The sequence below is a fragment of the Brassica napus genome, chromosome C3 (assembly GCF_020379485.1).
Source record: "Brassica napus cultivar Da-Ae chromosome C3, Da-Ae, whole genome shotgun sequence".
Taxonomy (NCBI): domain Eukaryota; kingdom Viridiplantae; phylum Streptophyta; class Magnoliopsida; order Brassicales; family Brassicaceae; genus Brassica; species Brassica napus.
The window spans coordinates 12431180-12445065 of NC_063446.1; the positions used below are offsets into that span (position 1 = coordinate 12431180).

The window sequence follows — 13886 nt, forward strand, 5'->3', positions numbered from 1 at the left end:
GTGCATTACCTATAACAAAGAGCAAGATGAATAACTGAAAGCAGCAATCATTAGTATATAAAAGCCACCGAGTAAACAAATCATTGGGGTGATAAATAAATAGTAAGAGCCAAGGGGAGGATCATAGTTGTCTCCTTTGACAAAGCATAGCTACTAAAGTAGTCTCTAGCCTCCAAGAGTTCCGTTCCACTCTTTCAGAGTGACTCCTCGCTAGCAAACCTTTAATGGTTTCAACTTTTAAGGTATATTATATACTATAAGAGCATCCACAATAGTGATACCCATTGTGGAGTCCTTAGGAATAAATTATCTTTTTTTTTTTTTTTTTTTTTTTTAATAGTTAAGGACTCTTGTGAAAAATGTGTGTACAATGGTGAACCCGAAGTTGGAATCCTTAGGAATAAAAAAATATATTTTTTTTTTGTTTAGTGAAATATAATTTTTATATATTGAATGATTACATAGAATAACTTAATATAAAATACTAGAAATAAAATTAAAAAATAATAATTAAACATATAAATATAACAATTAAAAATAAAAACAATAATTAAACATAAAGATAGAAAAATTCCTAAATAAAAACATGATTAAATATAAAGATTACACATAAGAGTGTACATAAGATGATTGAATATTAAAATCCAACATGATCATAAATGACCACCTAATGAAGACTCGCCACTCGTTCTGCTCAAGTATTTGCTCAGTATTTCAGAGCACTCTTTTCTTTCCGGACATACACACATCAATGGAGTAGTTTTCCCATCTCCAACCACATTGAACGCAAATAAGTCTCCTATCTCGCATCTGTTATCGAGACAGAACTTTCTCCAGCCTCTTGTGATGTAATACTTGCCGGTTGATTCGCTAAATTGCAAACTCACATTCCATGAATTTCCCTCTTTGTTCACCAGTATCGTCTCTTTGCATTGTTTGTGCAAAGCAGTAGAACTCGTAGCTCCCACAGGAAGATACTGCAAACAAATAATGTGAAGACACATAATAGATTAAACTATTTATTTTACTAACTAAATTGACTCACAAGTTTGTTTTCTTTTAGATTAGAAGCAGTGACCTCAGCCAAAAAACAGTAGTCAAATGAGAAAGAAGACATTGCCCCGGTTCGTCCTGAAATAAAAGAAACAATTTCCCACAAAACAATCTCACAAAATTAATCCTTAAGAATATTATAGTAATTTTTTATAAATTGAAATTGAAATTTTATTAATTGCATGATACAAAAAAAGATACAATGATAAATATAAAGAAATCAAGAAACACTAATTATTAATCTTCATCACCAAATTTATTCCAAATATTTTCGATTAAATCATTTTTCAACCGTTCATGAATATGCTCATCCCGAAGATCATTACGATTGGGAAACATATTATTCAGCTTTGTAGGCATGTTGGTTTCCACCTGTGAACTTCTGGTGACGTCTCTTTCTTCAAATTCAGATATATCGTACCGCATGTATCGATCTCGTTCATTTTCAACTATCATATTGTGTAGTATGATACATGCTCTCATAATCTTCCCTATCTTTTCTTTGTTCAATGTACGAACCGGGTTTTTGACAATCGTAAATCGAGCTTGCAATACTCCAAAAGCCCGCTCCACATCTTTTCGGGCTGCTTCTTGAGCTTTAGCAAATAACTCTTGTTTTGGAGATTGAGGGAGTTTGATAGATTGGATAAATGTTGACCATTTTGGATATATACCGTCTGTTAGATAGTATGCCAACTTATACCTGTGTCCGTTGACCATGTACCTTACCCTGGGAGCTCGACCTTCAAAAATGTCATCAAACACAGGAGACCGATCGAGGACATTGATATCATTTAAGGTACCTGGAGGACCAAAAAAGCATGCCATATCCAAAGATCTTGTGAAGCAACAGCCTCTAAGACAATTGTCGGTTTTCCTGTTCCTCGTGCGTATTGTCCTTTCCAAGCGGTCGAGCAATTTTTCCACTCCCAATGCATACAATCAATGCTCCCGACCATCCCAGGAAACCCTCGTTTTTCTCCAATATCGAGTAGTCGTTGAAGATCCTCCGGTGTGGGCCGTCGTAGATAGTCATTTCCGAATAACTGTATTATTCCGTCAGTGAAATTATGTAAACAGGAAAGTGCAGTGGTCTCACCAAGTCGGAGATTTTTGTAGTGCAGAAAGACCGAACCTCCCGTTGCATCTCTTCTGTGCTGAAAGAATGGAAAGTTCTCGGATAGCCCATAGACAATACGCAACAATAAATCATTATTCATGCGAAAGCGGCGTCTGAATATTTGTGACGAGAATGTCGCATCTTCGCTGAAGTAGTCATTCCATAAGCGGTCTTGTCCTCCTTCACGGTTTCGTTCAATATAAGCACGGCTCCTTTGGTTACTGGTTTGGGCCTCGACTATGTTGGTGAAAGTATCTTCGAAGATTTCTTCGAAAACTTCGTCAAATCTTTCTTCGAAAACTTCGTCAGATGAAGATGCCGACATTTTCCTATAAAGTATAAATTTTATTTTTTAAAAAAATATATAAGTTAAATTTAGTATAACTTTTTTTAAAACTTTTTTTAAAGCTATAAGTTCAAAGAAGGAATAAGTTTTAATTTTCCTATAAAAATGTGTATAACTTTTTTTTTTAAGTATAACTTTTATTTTTTAATATGGTTTCTATAAGTTTTATAAGTGTGATACAAGTTTTAAAACTATAAGTTTAACACACTAATTTATTTATAAGTTACAGGTTGATTTGGGTTGGTCATACATTTATAAGTGTGATACTTGTTGATTTATCAGTGTGATACAAGAATGACCAACTACTCGACCTACGCCTAGTTGATTTATATGTATGATCAGCTATAAGTTCAACAACAAGCAAGATCAACTACATGTAACTAAGAGTTACCGAGTTTATATGTATGATCAGCTATAAGAGAAGCATGAGGATTTCATTACATGTTACCAAATTTAGAGAAGCAGTAGTAGTTGATTACAAGTTGCTGGAGATAATAAGAGCATTCGCAACTTCCGAGTTACAGCAAAAGAGATTACAACTCCGACTGGTGGAAACTAAGCAAAAGAGATAGCTACCTAAAGACATGATAGAAGGGAAACTTATAGTACATTTCTTAGAACTACCCGTGACTTGGATTCACTTCAGCCAACCGACAAAACACTTTCAGAACCCGTGACTGGGTTCACATGTCGAACAGCTACACCTGAAAGAAAACAAAAGACACTTTCAGAACCCGTGACTAGCAAATAAATAAAGTAATACGACATGTGATACAAATAGAAACTACATCTAACTACATGTAACTAACCTAATACCTTAAATATCATCATAACATCTCAGTCATGAGTTTCAGTTTAAGAGATTCTTCCATCTCGGAGAGAGGATCTTTTTTGGCAAGTAAACGTTCTAGAATCTTTTGTTTAGAGAGCTTTTCTTTCATTTCCATGATGGACTGAAGCTGTGACATCTCTTCTTCCTTGCCACTCTTCTTCCTCTTACCAGCTGCTTTAGCAGCTTTCACACCAACTCACCAACTGGTCTGCTTTCAGGTTCGGCAACATCATCTTCTGTATCAACGTCCACCACTGGTTTGCGCTTCTCCTTCCCACCATCTTTAACCATATAGGTGGTGCACCATTTCTGGTCATGCCTCAGCTCCCTCCACGCATGTTCGAGGCTGAACTTGTGCTCATAAATGTTGAAGAATGAGTCGAGGGCAGCTTTCATCACATCGTCTTCATTCTGACCACTTCTCTGCCCCCTCAACGCCACCTCATAGCATCCAACGAACTTACAAACCTGCTCGTTAATCCTAGCCCACCGCTGCTTCGCTGGACCAAGCTCTCTTGGTACTGTCCCAACCAGTTGAGGGCTTGCGTTGTAGTAGTCAATAATTCTCTTCCAGAAACGTTCAGCTTTCTGGTCACAGCTGACAACGGGGTCTTTGCTGGTGTTAAGCCAAACACCAATGAGGATTTTATCCTCATTAAGAGACCATTTCCTCCTCTTTTTGTTAGCAGACTCGACAGTAGGCTGCACAACAGACTGGACAGCAGGTTGGAAAGAAGACTCGACACCAGGGTGGAAAACAAACTCATCAGGACCTTGGGACCCGAACCAAGCTGGTTCGGGTGACTCAAGATCAACTGAAGATTGACTATACATTAGATTAACAAAGCCAGTTGTGGTATTCATGTTTAGATTATAGGTTTCTGTTACTCTAATAGCAACACAAACCCTTAAGTAACCAATAGAAAGTACGTTCGCATTTAGTTTCGGAGTTGTTAGGCAGATAGAAAGCAAACAAGCATTTACCACCACTCTAATCATACTAATAAGTTCTACACTAGCTACACTTAAACCTAACAAGTACGGTTCTATCAAATCTAGCATTAAAAACAATTAAAGCATGAAGAGATAAGTTTTTTTTTTATTACTGAAACTAGTAAGTAAGCGTGAAACAAGTTACCTGCCAACCCCTTCTCGAGTTCTGACACTGATGTTTAAAACCTCTGAAGCTCTTCCTTGAATGACATAAGATAAAACAGTTAAATTTTCAAATTTTAAATCAAATTAAGTATCTAAATAAGGTATGAAACTTACCAGCCCATAACGATGACCAGTATCACCAACACCAGTACACTAACTCCCTTTGCCAAACCATAGTTAATCACTGATGTCTTCTTAGTTAACACACCCACGATCTTGTCAAGCTTAGCCACCTTCTGGTCACTCTCAAAGAATTGATCCTTCACCATCCTAAGTTGTGTCTGCGTTTCACGAAGCTCTTCTTGAATCGCCACATCCCACCATTTCCAGATGTGGGAGTCTCCATCGTCAACGTTGTTGCAGGAGAAGTACCTCTTTCCTGGATCTTTACGAGTGTACGAGGTTTCAACAACAACCTCACTACCGCAATAGCATGTCCTCGGTATTCCTTCATCAGCCTCAGGTTCTGGTGGGTACTGATCCACTTCTGCAATTATGTAGCTACTCTGAGCTTCATCCCCGTAGAGAGCAGCTTCTGCTTCAAGTAAAGAGTTGATGTCGAACTCCTCTGATGAAGGCTGCGTGTAGCTATAGTCTTGTCCCATGTTCGTTGGCCTGCCCAAAAAACCAGAAACTATGTTAAGAACACATTCACTAGGGAGTTTAAGAACACATTAACTTATATATATGATCAACTAAACAGTTTACTAGCTACACATTAAGCTAACAGAAAACCGTACAAATACGTTTTGAAACCAGAAAAATATAAGCCACAGGAAACCATACAGATACGTTTTGAAACCAAAAACGAATTGAAACCCTAACTACATCGATTGAAACCGAAAACGAAAACCAAATTGAAACCGAAAACAAGTGATGAGTTTTCCAGCTAACTAAATCGATTGAAACCCTAACTACAAACCAAAAGATCCCCAATTGAAAACGATTTGAAAACGATTTGATAACAATTTCAAAACCCAGAAATTTTTGAAACCCTAAATGGAGGAAATCCCCAAATCGATTCAAAGGAAATACGAAGCATAGAGGGAGACGAGAACAACATGGAAGCTAACATATCCTTAAATCTACCACAGAATTAGTTTATTTACCTTTGACGATGGAAGATCGACGATGGAGAGAAATCGAAGATGGAGAGAAATCGCCTTTCGTCAAGAGCTCTGATTTTTTTTTCTAACCTTCGGCCGCGAATGTTTTTTTTTCTCGACATAACCCAACACAACATATCGTCGGGCCAACCATCAGACGCCACGTGCAGTAAGGACTTGATCCTTTGAAGCCTTATTTACGGACTGATCCGTACCGATCCGTCTAAAGCTGAGCCCAATTCATAATTTTTTTATTGTAAAAATGCTAAGGATTTGGGCCACGGACCCGTGACGGACCTCCGTTGCGGTTGGCCTAAGAATCATAATAATTGGATTTGAATTTTATAATGTCCATCATTAAATAATAGTATATCTAAGATAGTCAATCAATTAATTATAACCCCCACACTTGCATAATTGAACGGATATTTTGTTTTTTTTTGAAAAAAAGAAATCAAATTGAACGGAATATTGCAAGCCATAATTTAATACTATAATTTCAACAGAATATTGCAAGCCATTACATTTAATGGAATATCAGGTGGTTGTCCGCAGTTTCGCAAGTATAAAAATTGTATGAAAATTATATATTATGTTTAAAATTTTATAATTTTGAATAATAATCGTAACTATTAAAATAACCTTTTAACTTTACATAGTTTGAAAATACAAAGTCTTGATATTGTATAATCTTTGAAGATTATTGAGATATAATGATAATTCTATAAATTTTAATATAAGTTTCCAAAAGTCTTTTTATGACATAATTTGTGATTAATAAAAAACCGAAGATTAATGAACAAAAAATTATTTTTATAAAACTTTCAATTTTAGCATTATTTTGTCTACCACTTTATTTTATTTAGAAATAAAATAGTTACAAAGTTTTCATAATTTTGTCAAATCGCAAATCACACTTTCTCACACATTTTTGATTTAGTGTTAAATACAACACTCACAATTGGTTAACCAAACAAATTCATCCTTAAATTTTCTCCAATTATCATATTATTTTATCAAACACTGATTCATTTAAAAGTATTATTTTTATTTGGGTATCTTTTAAAATTATTATTTTCATTTTAAAAAAATTACTTTAATACATACCTATTTTAATTAAATATTATTAACTAATTATATATCAGAAAATAATATCTAAAATTTTAAAAAACATGATGTCATTATTTTAGACATATATACTTAATATTAATGTGAGATTCAATAATTTTAGTACATCAAAATAACATGATTCTATATGTATAAAATTTGTTAGAACTTTGTTACCACACATTGTAAAAATTTACTTTACCGAAAAAATACATATCATTATTTTGTAAATCATTTAAAAAATAATAATTTATGTTATATACTTTCGAAGCTGACGCTTCCGGCTTCAGTAATATGAAATTGTACCTATTTTCTATCATTGTTGGATCATCGAGCTTGTTGACCACAACAACCAGTTTAGACAAACCTAAACTTTAGGCGAGCTCAGCACGTTCAGTGGTCCCTCATATCAACTTATCATCATCCCTTATTCAAATGAACCCTTTTGACTGAAACCACCAAGACGCCAACGTTTGCTTCAAGTGATGCATGAATCATCTGCTCTAGATACTCCCTACGACCCTAGAAATAAATCAAAATCAATATGTGGTTGTAACCCAGTTTGCTATGAAATAATCATTGTCAGCCAAATCTGAAAATCAAAAATAAGCGCACATAACCTATAAAACTAACAAGAGAAGAAAACCCGAAGAACTTGGGAAAAAGAAATAGGCCACAACTTGCACTAACTTTGTATTTTAGTTTAGATGTTTAGTTTCTTAAATAAGATAACAACTTTTTCTTTATTTCATCAAATAGTACACAAATAATTATTGGGTTAATTTGCTTGATAACCATAATAGAAACAAAAATAAAAAATATAGCCATATGGATTAGATAATGTAACAAGTAACCATTTATTTACTGTCTAGTAATGATATTTTGTCGATCCTAACCTTTTATTTTATTCCACAGAAATTTTATATATAGAATAGTGATGATCTATTCAAAGTAGTATAGAATATTTCCAAAAAACATATAATTACCACCAAAAAATAATCAAGAAAAAAAGATGGGGTTGTGATATGAATTCAAATCATCTTATATAAAATAAAATATTAGTAAAAATGTCTTTATTTAGAGCTACTCATCTATTTTAGGAGATATATGTATCTTTGAAGAAGTTTAATTATGATACATAGAAAATAATGCAATTAATTTTTCAACTAAAGAAACTATTGACAATTAATTTTACTATTCTATCAAATTTACTTACACTGGCTAAATGAGTTGTAAATATTATTCAAAGAAATTACAACACAAACGTATAAGCTCACTGATGAAATAAGAAAAAAGACAGATTACATGATGTAATCAACACAATAATACTTGGCATGATGTTTCTACTATATATGATGTATTGATAAATATAACGCTATTCTATAAAATTAATATAAAATAGACATGAATATCCTTGTTAATAGCAATTTATACATTTTAAGAGAAATTTATATCCGTTTAAAAAGATTTAAAGTATAACATATGCAGAATAATATGTATGTTTTATAATATAATATAATATGAACGTACATATTATTTTGTTTAGATTTTAGTAGTTACAAAAATAAAAATAATAGTATCAAATTATAGAGATCTAGAATGATTTTGTTTAGATTTTCATCAAATATATTCAAAATATAATTAAAATGAAAAATAAAATATGAGATATGTGGATTGGTAGAAATATTATATCATATGTTTTTTTTTATTTTTAAAACAAATATAAATAAAAAAAAACACCCAATATTATATTTGTAGAAGTGTAAACACATATGATATAATATTTTTTTTAAACTATATATTACAAAATGAAATGTATATATCTAAGAAAATTTGCTATATTTTAATCTTTAGAAAAATGAATTTCTTGCATCAAGTAAGAATAATGGAACAAAGAATATCATTGATATTCATTAATAATTTCTTTACATAGTAACTCGTGGTTTAGATCCTGGTAGTCCAAAACTAAAATATCACACATGAGATTCAAATATAACTCTAAATTAATAGATAATATTATATAGATGGTATATGGACTTTGTTTTATTACACGTTCACTTTTTATACCATTCTCACCTTCATAATACATTTTTTCTCTTACCTTCAAAGAAGGAAGATCTGATCAGTAAGCATAACCTATAACAAAGAGCAAGAGGAAAAACTGAAAGCAGCATCATTAGTAAATAAGAGCCACTGAGTAAATCATTGTTAATAAATAAATAAGAGACGAGGAGAATCACAGTTGTCTCCATTGACAAAGCATAGTACAAAAATAGTTTGTCGCTTCCAAGAGTTCCGCTCTTTCAAAGTGGCTCCTCGCTAGCAAACCTTTAGTGAGGTTTAAGAGCAATTGCTTATGGAATTATATCTTAGGGAGAAATCAATTCAACTTTTTCACATGATTTAATTTACTCACTCACACAATCTTTTGCACTCTCTTGTGAGTTTAGTTACAAAACCAACAAAAAATCTCCAAAAGCAGATAGCAAATGACATGTCGCTGTAACTTGAGGATCACTCTAAAGCTCTAGGAGACTCCTTGGAAAGGCATCTTCAGGGTATCAAAAATAGCATTCTGTGAAAAAGTCTTCCTGAATCTCTCCAGCAATTCTCCTCCATCATTTGCCTGAGCCGCTGCATCTGCCGCTTCCTTAGCCATTCCAATACGAGCATAAGCCTGAGACACCACCACAGAAACAAGGCTCGCAATAAAGGCTTTGATAGATTTAAAACAATATCGAATCCACGAGCACATATGTTTATATGCAGAGCATACCTCGCCTCTTTCAACAAGATCTGACAGCTTGGGGATGTATTTTAGAGCTTCCGCTTTCTCATCTGCATCGATACATGCCTCCACAAATGGACGGAATCCTGTCATGATATAAATGCCAGTTAAAACACAAGATAACTCAAGAGACGAATATGCTTGCCCTTAAGTCTTAATCCCAGACTAGTAGAGGATGCAAGTGTCATAAGGCTGTAAAACTGACCTGTTGGTGGTCTCTTTTCCTTTGAAAACTTCTCAAGCGCTTCCCAGTCTTTGATTGTAGCCAGAGCAAATGTTTTAAGCCAATACCATCTCTTATCAGAAACCTGAAAAATTCAAAAGGTACTGTGGTGAAGATGGCGTTCTTACGATTATTCATCGCACAAGAAGGGAGGAAAACAAATAATCCAATGAGACCTTGAATTCTGACTTCACTTTTGCTGCAGCGCGATTGTTACGCAGGACAATACATGTACGTATTGTATCATTGATGCTTGAATCAACAAAGATAGCCTGCTTCGTACTAGCTTCTAGCTCATGTTGTATCCTAAACCATGTAGCAAATAAAACAACAGATAACAAAATAAAAGGACAATTAGAAGAAGAACAAAGAATACAGAGAGACTGCCTTAGAAGAAAAAGGAGCACACTGGCTTACAATCTCTATTACCTCAGGAGTTTTGCATGCTCCTCAGCAGCCTTAGACTCGAAAGTGTGTTCCTTTGTCTGAGAGAAAAGGTTGCTGGCTTTCTCCATTAGTTTTATCCGTGGACCGTGCAACGGAGATCCTTTACTAGCCATTGGGTTTTTCCCCATATCCCATGATTCTTTCCATAAAAGGAAAGCTACCTCCTGAAACAACCAGCATTTCTTTGATGGTCAACTTCCAACATTTTAACGAACTGGCCTAACTTAGCTTCTGAACAAAGATAAGTAATCAAGGAACAACAACTAGATCATGATACGTACATGAATCTGACCCGTAGATAAAAAGAAATCCTTTAGAAACTCCTGTTTGTGACACCTACAGCAGAAATATTTTTATAACATCGTTAGATACTTACAAAATATGAGCAAGATAATCAAGTCAAGTCTGCTGTCTGCTACATAGAATAAGTTTTCTTCCTACCGTGCATAAGCTACGAACAAATCACGTGCCAAAACTCTGCCTTGGATCATCGCAAAGAACTCCAAAGGAGGCCTCTGGTCAACCCCCACAAATTAAAAACTAGTTAGTTCTTTTTGTTAGCACCAGCACAACACACAGATTTATATTTTAAGTGTAACTTCAAGAATAAACTACTCAACGCACCTTTTGCCATATATGAAATATAACAAGATAAACCAGGTCGGTGTCACCACTCTCAGTTGCTTTCACTAAAGCGGTATCTTCCTCCCCAATGCTTAGTAAAAGAGGAACCTAGAGTTACAGAAAGTGACCACAAAAGATGTGAAACTGTGTTTTTACACTAGTTCATTACTTGAATGCCTTTGTTACTTCTGCATTAGGAATCCTAGCAGAAGGTGCTTATCTAAGATAGACAAACCTGTTTCGTGGAGCGTGGTTCATGTTCAACTAGCATTGCAGCTAACTTTCGACGTCCACAGTTATCAGCATGAGTGGCCACTGCAGCATAAGATATTCCTTTGCATAGTTGGAGCTGAAAATTCAATGTAACATCGCTTCTTTTAAGTCCACGTGTTTCCTCCATCTCTATATACATATCTTGCAAAAAGACTAATAATAAACTAGAATTTGAACCTTATCAAGTAAAATTTCAAGAAGATGAGCATCTGGAGTTGATGCTGAAGCAGTTATCTTTGCACACGCCCAATGCATTATCACCACTTCCTACACGACGCCAATAATTGAAAAATTCACAATCATTCTACGACTCGACAGAAGATAGAAAGAGTGAGTTGCAGAGTGAAAGTAGAACAACATCTGACTTACTTTATTCATTCCTAAGTACTCAGATATCCGGAGAGCAAGAAGGTGGGAATGAGCATTGATTAGGCGACTAATCAAAACCACTGGTGTCAATAACTGCAATCCATATAAAATTCATTAGGAAAGAGTAGCTGCAAGTGTTTGCAATACTTTCTTTCTCGAGAAAAATTATATAAACTGCAAAGACCTTGTACTGTTGAATGCTAAGAGGTATGCCAATATCAGGATCACGAACGGCATTCAGAACCCTTAAAGTTCTACAAGTCTCTTGGACACGGTCACGCTGAAAATTGCTGTCACAGCTCACCGAGCGTTAGTCTCAGAAGTTAGATTACTGGAAACTCAATTTTTTCAAAAAAACTAACCTGCTGAAAGCTTGTCCATAACTTGCCGCTCGTAACAGAGCCCTCTGACGAGTTACATCAAATTCATGGCCAGCAGCATCAATGCAGGATTCAACAGCCTCAGACAGTGATGAACGAATTAGTCTCAAATTTTCATCTGCCTGACAGAATAAGAGCAAATTCAACTTCTTCATCCATATCAAGTAATATTAACTATAAAACATTTTCATTAATAGTAATATAGATACCTTAGCACTTCGCCTGTCAAAATGATCCAAAGCATCATATAGCAACGCTGCAGGTGATGTGCTTCCAATCTTAAAGATTGACTCAGTAGAATCAGGTACTCTTTGCAGAAACTCAAGGCTCGTGTTAGATAAAATCCTCACTCCATCGCATTCTGGGATAAGAATCACAGGTTCATCGTAGAAATAGTGGACTGGATCTCCCAAAGGACCCACCATCATTAAATCCTCATCCCAATAGAGCAGAACACTATCCATCCCACACCACGCCATTTGCTGAGGAGGAAGAGCTGACTAGAAAAAAGTAAAGACACAGATTAAGTCACCACAGTCTATGAGAAAGAACAAAACATATTAATGCACACCTCACAGCTGTAGTCAATCGCAATTTGTTTTGATTCCATGCCAACGACAACAACCCGGCCATCATGAGTGAAGAGTGTAAGGAACTTTCCATTAGGTGATACAATCATCTTCTGCACCGGTCCAATCAAATTCCCATAATCATCATTCTGCATCTCAGAGTCTTCGCCACTAGGCTCATCGAACCTAATAGACTGTGCCTCGTCCTCATCCACAACATAAATCTCATGGCCAACCGCTACCAACACCTCAACGTTCCCAGACATGGTGTACTGAGGCTCCCTCACAGCTAAGCAAGTCGGCTGAAGCATATCGTCTTCTGTTAACCCCGGGACATCAGCAAGCTTATAAGGCTTCATCGTCTTAAAATCCGAAATACAGAACAACTGTCCTCCTTCCGTCAAGCAGACGACACCGTTCCCCCAGAAGACACACTCCACCACATTCTGCTCAAAGCACTCTTTCCCCATCGTCACATTAGGCTGAATGAGCTCGGCGTGGATGTTGTAGCGGTAGATGGTGCCGTCTTGGACAATGGAGATGAGTGTCTGATCATCTGACCATGACATCCCGATGAGGCGTCCCCCAGGGTGCTTCCAGACAGTCTCAGAGAGGAGTACACCTGCTGAGTTGAAAATGCGAAGCTTTCTTAGAGCAGATTCGGCGTAGAGTTGGACAATCTTGGAGTCGTCTCGAATGACTGCGATTGGACCACCGAAGGAGGCACAAGCGACCTTGTTGCGACTTAAGTCTACATGTTTCCATCTCATCTGGTAGATCTCAGGCTTCCTGTAATATCGGTTGTAGAGAAGCTGCCATTCCGCAGCAACAGAGACGTTCGCCATCTTGTTTCGTCAGAACCTGTGAAGCAATAAGCCTCAGGATCATACAAACAGTGAAACACAGACACACTAGAGCTTCAATAAGCCCCAGATTCATATGAATAGTGACATAAACACATACTACTACTGTACTTCAGATTCAATAAGCCTCAGATTAACACAAATAGTGACACACACACGTACCACTAATGCTCCAATAAGAGCGAGTAAGAACCATATAGACTTGCACAACATCAAAAGGGGACTAGAGTAGCAATGAATTGGACTAAAAGGAGGAAACTTTTTAAAAGTTTTATGGACAATTGATCATGTGAAATCGCAATTTGACACCATAGAGGAACCGTTCCGAAAGAGGAAAATTTTCAATTCCAAAGCGAAACACTTTGCAAATTATATGATTGACAAGAGCAATCGAGATCACTAATCAATCAATCTCTTGAGTTGGTCTAAAAGACTTTTAGGATACAAACATTCGACAATGAATCTCCACGATTACATATTCGGCAGGAAGGAAGAAGGGACTTACTTTAGAAACGAAATCCACGATTGGTCTTAAAGGGAGACGAAGCTGGGTCACAATCAAATAGAGAGAGATCGGGAGCACACAGCCTCGATCCTGTTTTTCTTAAAATAAATTTATCAAAATTCC

General features: G+C 35.7%; 3 protein-coding genes across 5 annotated transcripts; all 3 read right to left on the bottom strand.

Moving 5' to 3' along the window:
• Positions 1–653: 653 nt before the first annotated feature.
• LOC125582925 lies at positions 654–2498 on the bottom strand. Its single transcript, XM_048749385.1, has 5 exons — positions 2184–2498; positions 1994–2099; positions 1728–1856; positions 1046–1131; positions 654–977 (listed from the first exon to the last, which is right to left on the bottom strand). The coding sequence occupies exons 1-5, from the start codon at positions 2496–2498 to the stop codon at positions 654–656; spliced, it is 960 nt and encodes a 319-aa protein (XP_048605342.1).
• Positions 2499–3537: 1039 nt separating this feature from the next.
• On the bottom strand, positions 3538–4215 carry LOC111203600 (glutathione S-transferase T3-like). Its single transcript, XM_022697501.2, has one exon. The coding sequence runs from the start codon at positions 4213–4215 to the stop codon at positions 3538–3540; it is 678 nt and encodes a 225-aa protein (XP_022553222.2).
• Positions 4216–9100: 4885 nt separating this feature from the next.
• LOC106427750 (protein VACUOLELESS1) lies at positions 9101–13886 on the bottom strand. Of its 3 annotated transcripts, none has more exons than XM_048752555.1 (16): positions 13764–13886; positions 12398–13256; positions 12036–12326; positions 11809–11948; positions 11631–11736; positions 11447–11539; positions 11255–11344; positions 11040–11153; positions 10805–10912; positions 10622–10695; positions 10462–10516; positions 10163–10344; positions 9910–10039; positions 9716–9818; positions 9499–9596; positions 9101–9399 (listed from the first exon to the last, which is right to left on the bottom strand). In XM_048752555.1, the coding sequence occupies exons 2-16, from the start codon at positions 13238–13240 to the stop codon at positions 9250–9252; spliced, it is 2577 nt and encodes an 858-aa protein (XP_048608512.1). In that variant the 5' UTR covers positions 13241–13256; positions 13764–13886; the 3' UTR covers positions 9101–9249. The 3 variants fall into 3 exon arrangements, with proteins under 3 accessions (XP_048608512.1, XP_048608513.1, XP_048608514.1); XM_048752556.1 differs by lacking the exon at positions 13764–13886 and adding an exon at positions 13421–13752; XM_048752557.1 differs by lacking the exon at positions 13764–13886 and adding an exon at positions 13708–13724.

Coding starts and splice junctions, on each gene's coding strand:
- LOC125582925 (XM_048749385.1), bottom strand. CDS start 2,498: ATGTCGGCATCTTCATCTGACGAAGTTTTCGAAGAAAGATTTGACGAA. Junction 1,132..1,727: donor GGCATACTATCTAACAGACG/GTATATATCCAA, acceptor CTTTTATTTCAG/GACGAACCGGGGCAATGTCT. Junction 978..1,045: donor ATCTAAAAGAAAACAAACTT/GTGAGTCAATTT, acceptor ATTTGTTTGCAG/TATCTTCCTGTGGGAGCTAC.
- LOC111203600 (XM_022697501.2), bottom strand. CDS start 4,215: ATGAATACCACAACTGGCTTTGTTAATCTAATGTATAGTCAATCTTCA.
- LOC106427750 (XM_048752555.1), bottom strand. CDS start 13,240: ATGGCGAACGTCTCTGTTGCTGCGGAATGGCAGCTTCTCTACAACCGA. Junction 10,517..10,621: donor TTGTTCGTAGCTTATGCACG/GTAGGAAGAAAA, acceptor TTTCTGCTGTAG/GTGTCACAAACAGGAGTTTC. Junction 10,040..10,162: donor GAGCATGCAAAACTCCTGAG/GTAATAGAGATT, acceptor TACATGGTTTAG/GATACAACATGAGCTAGAAG.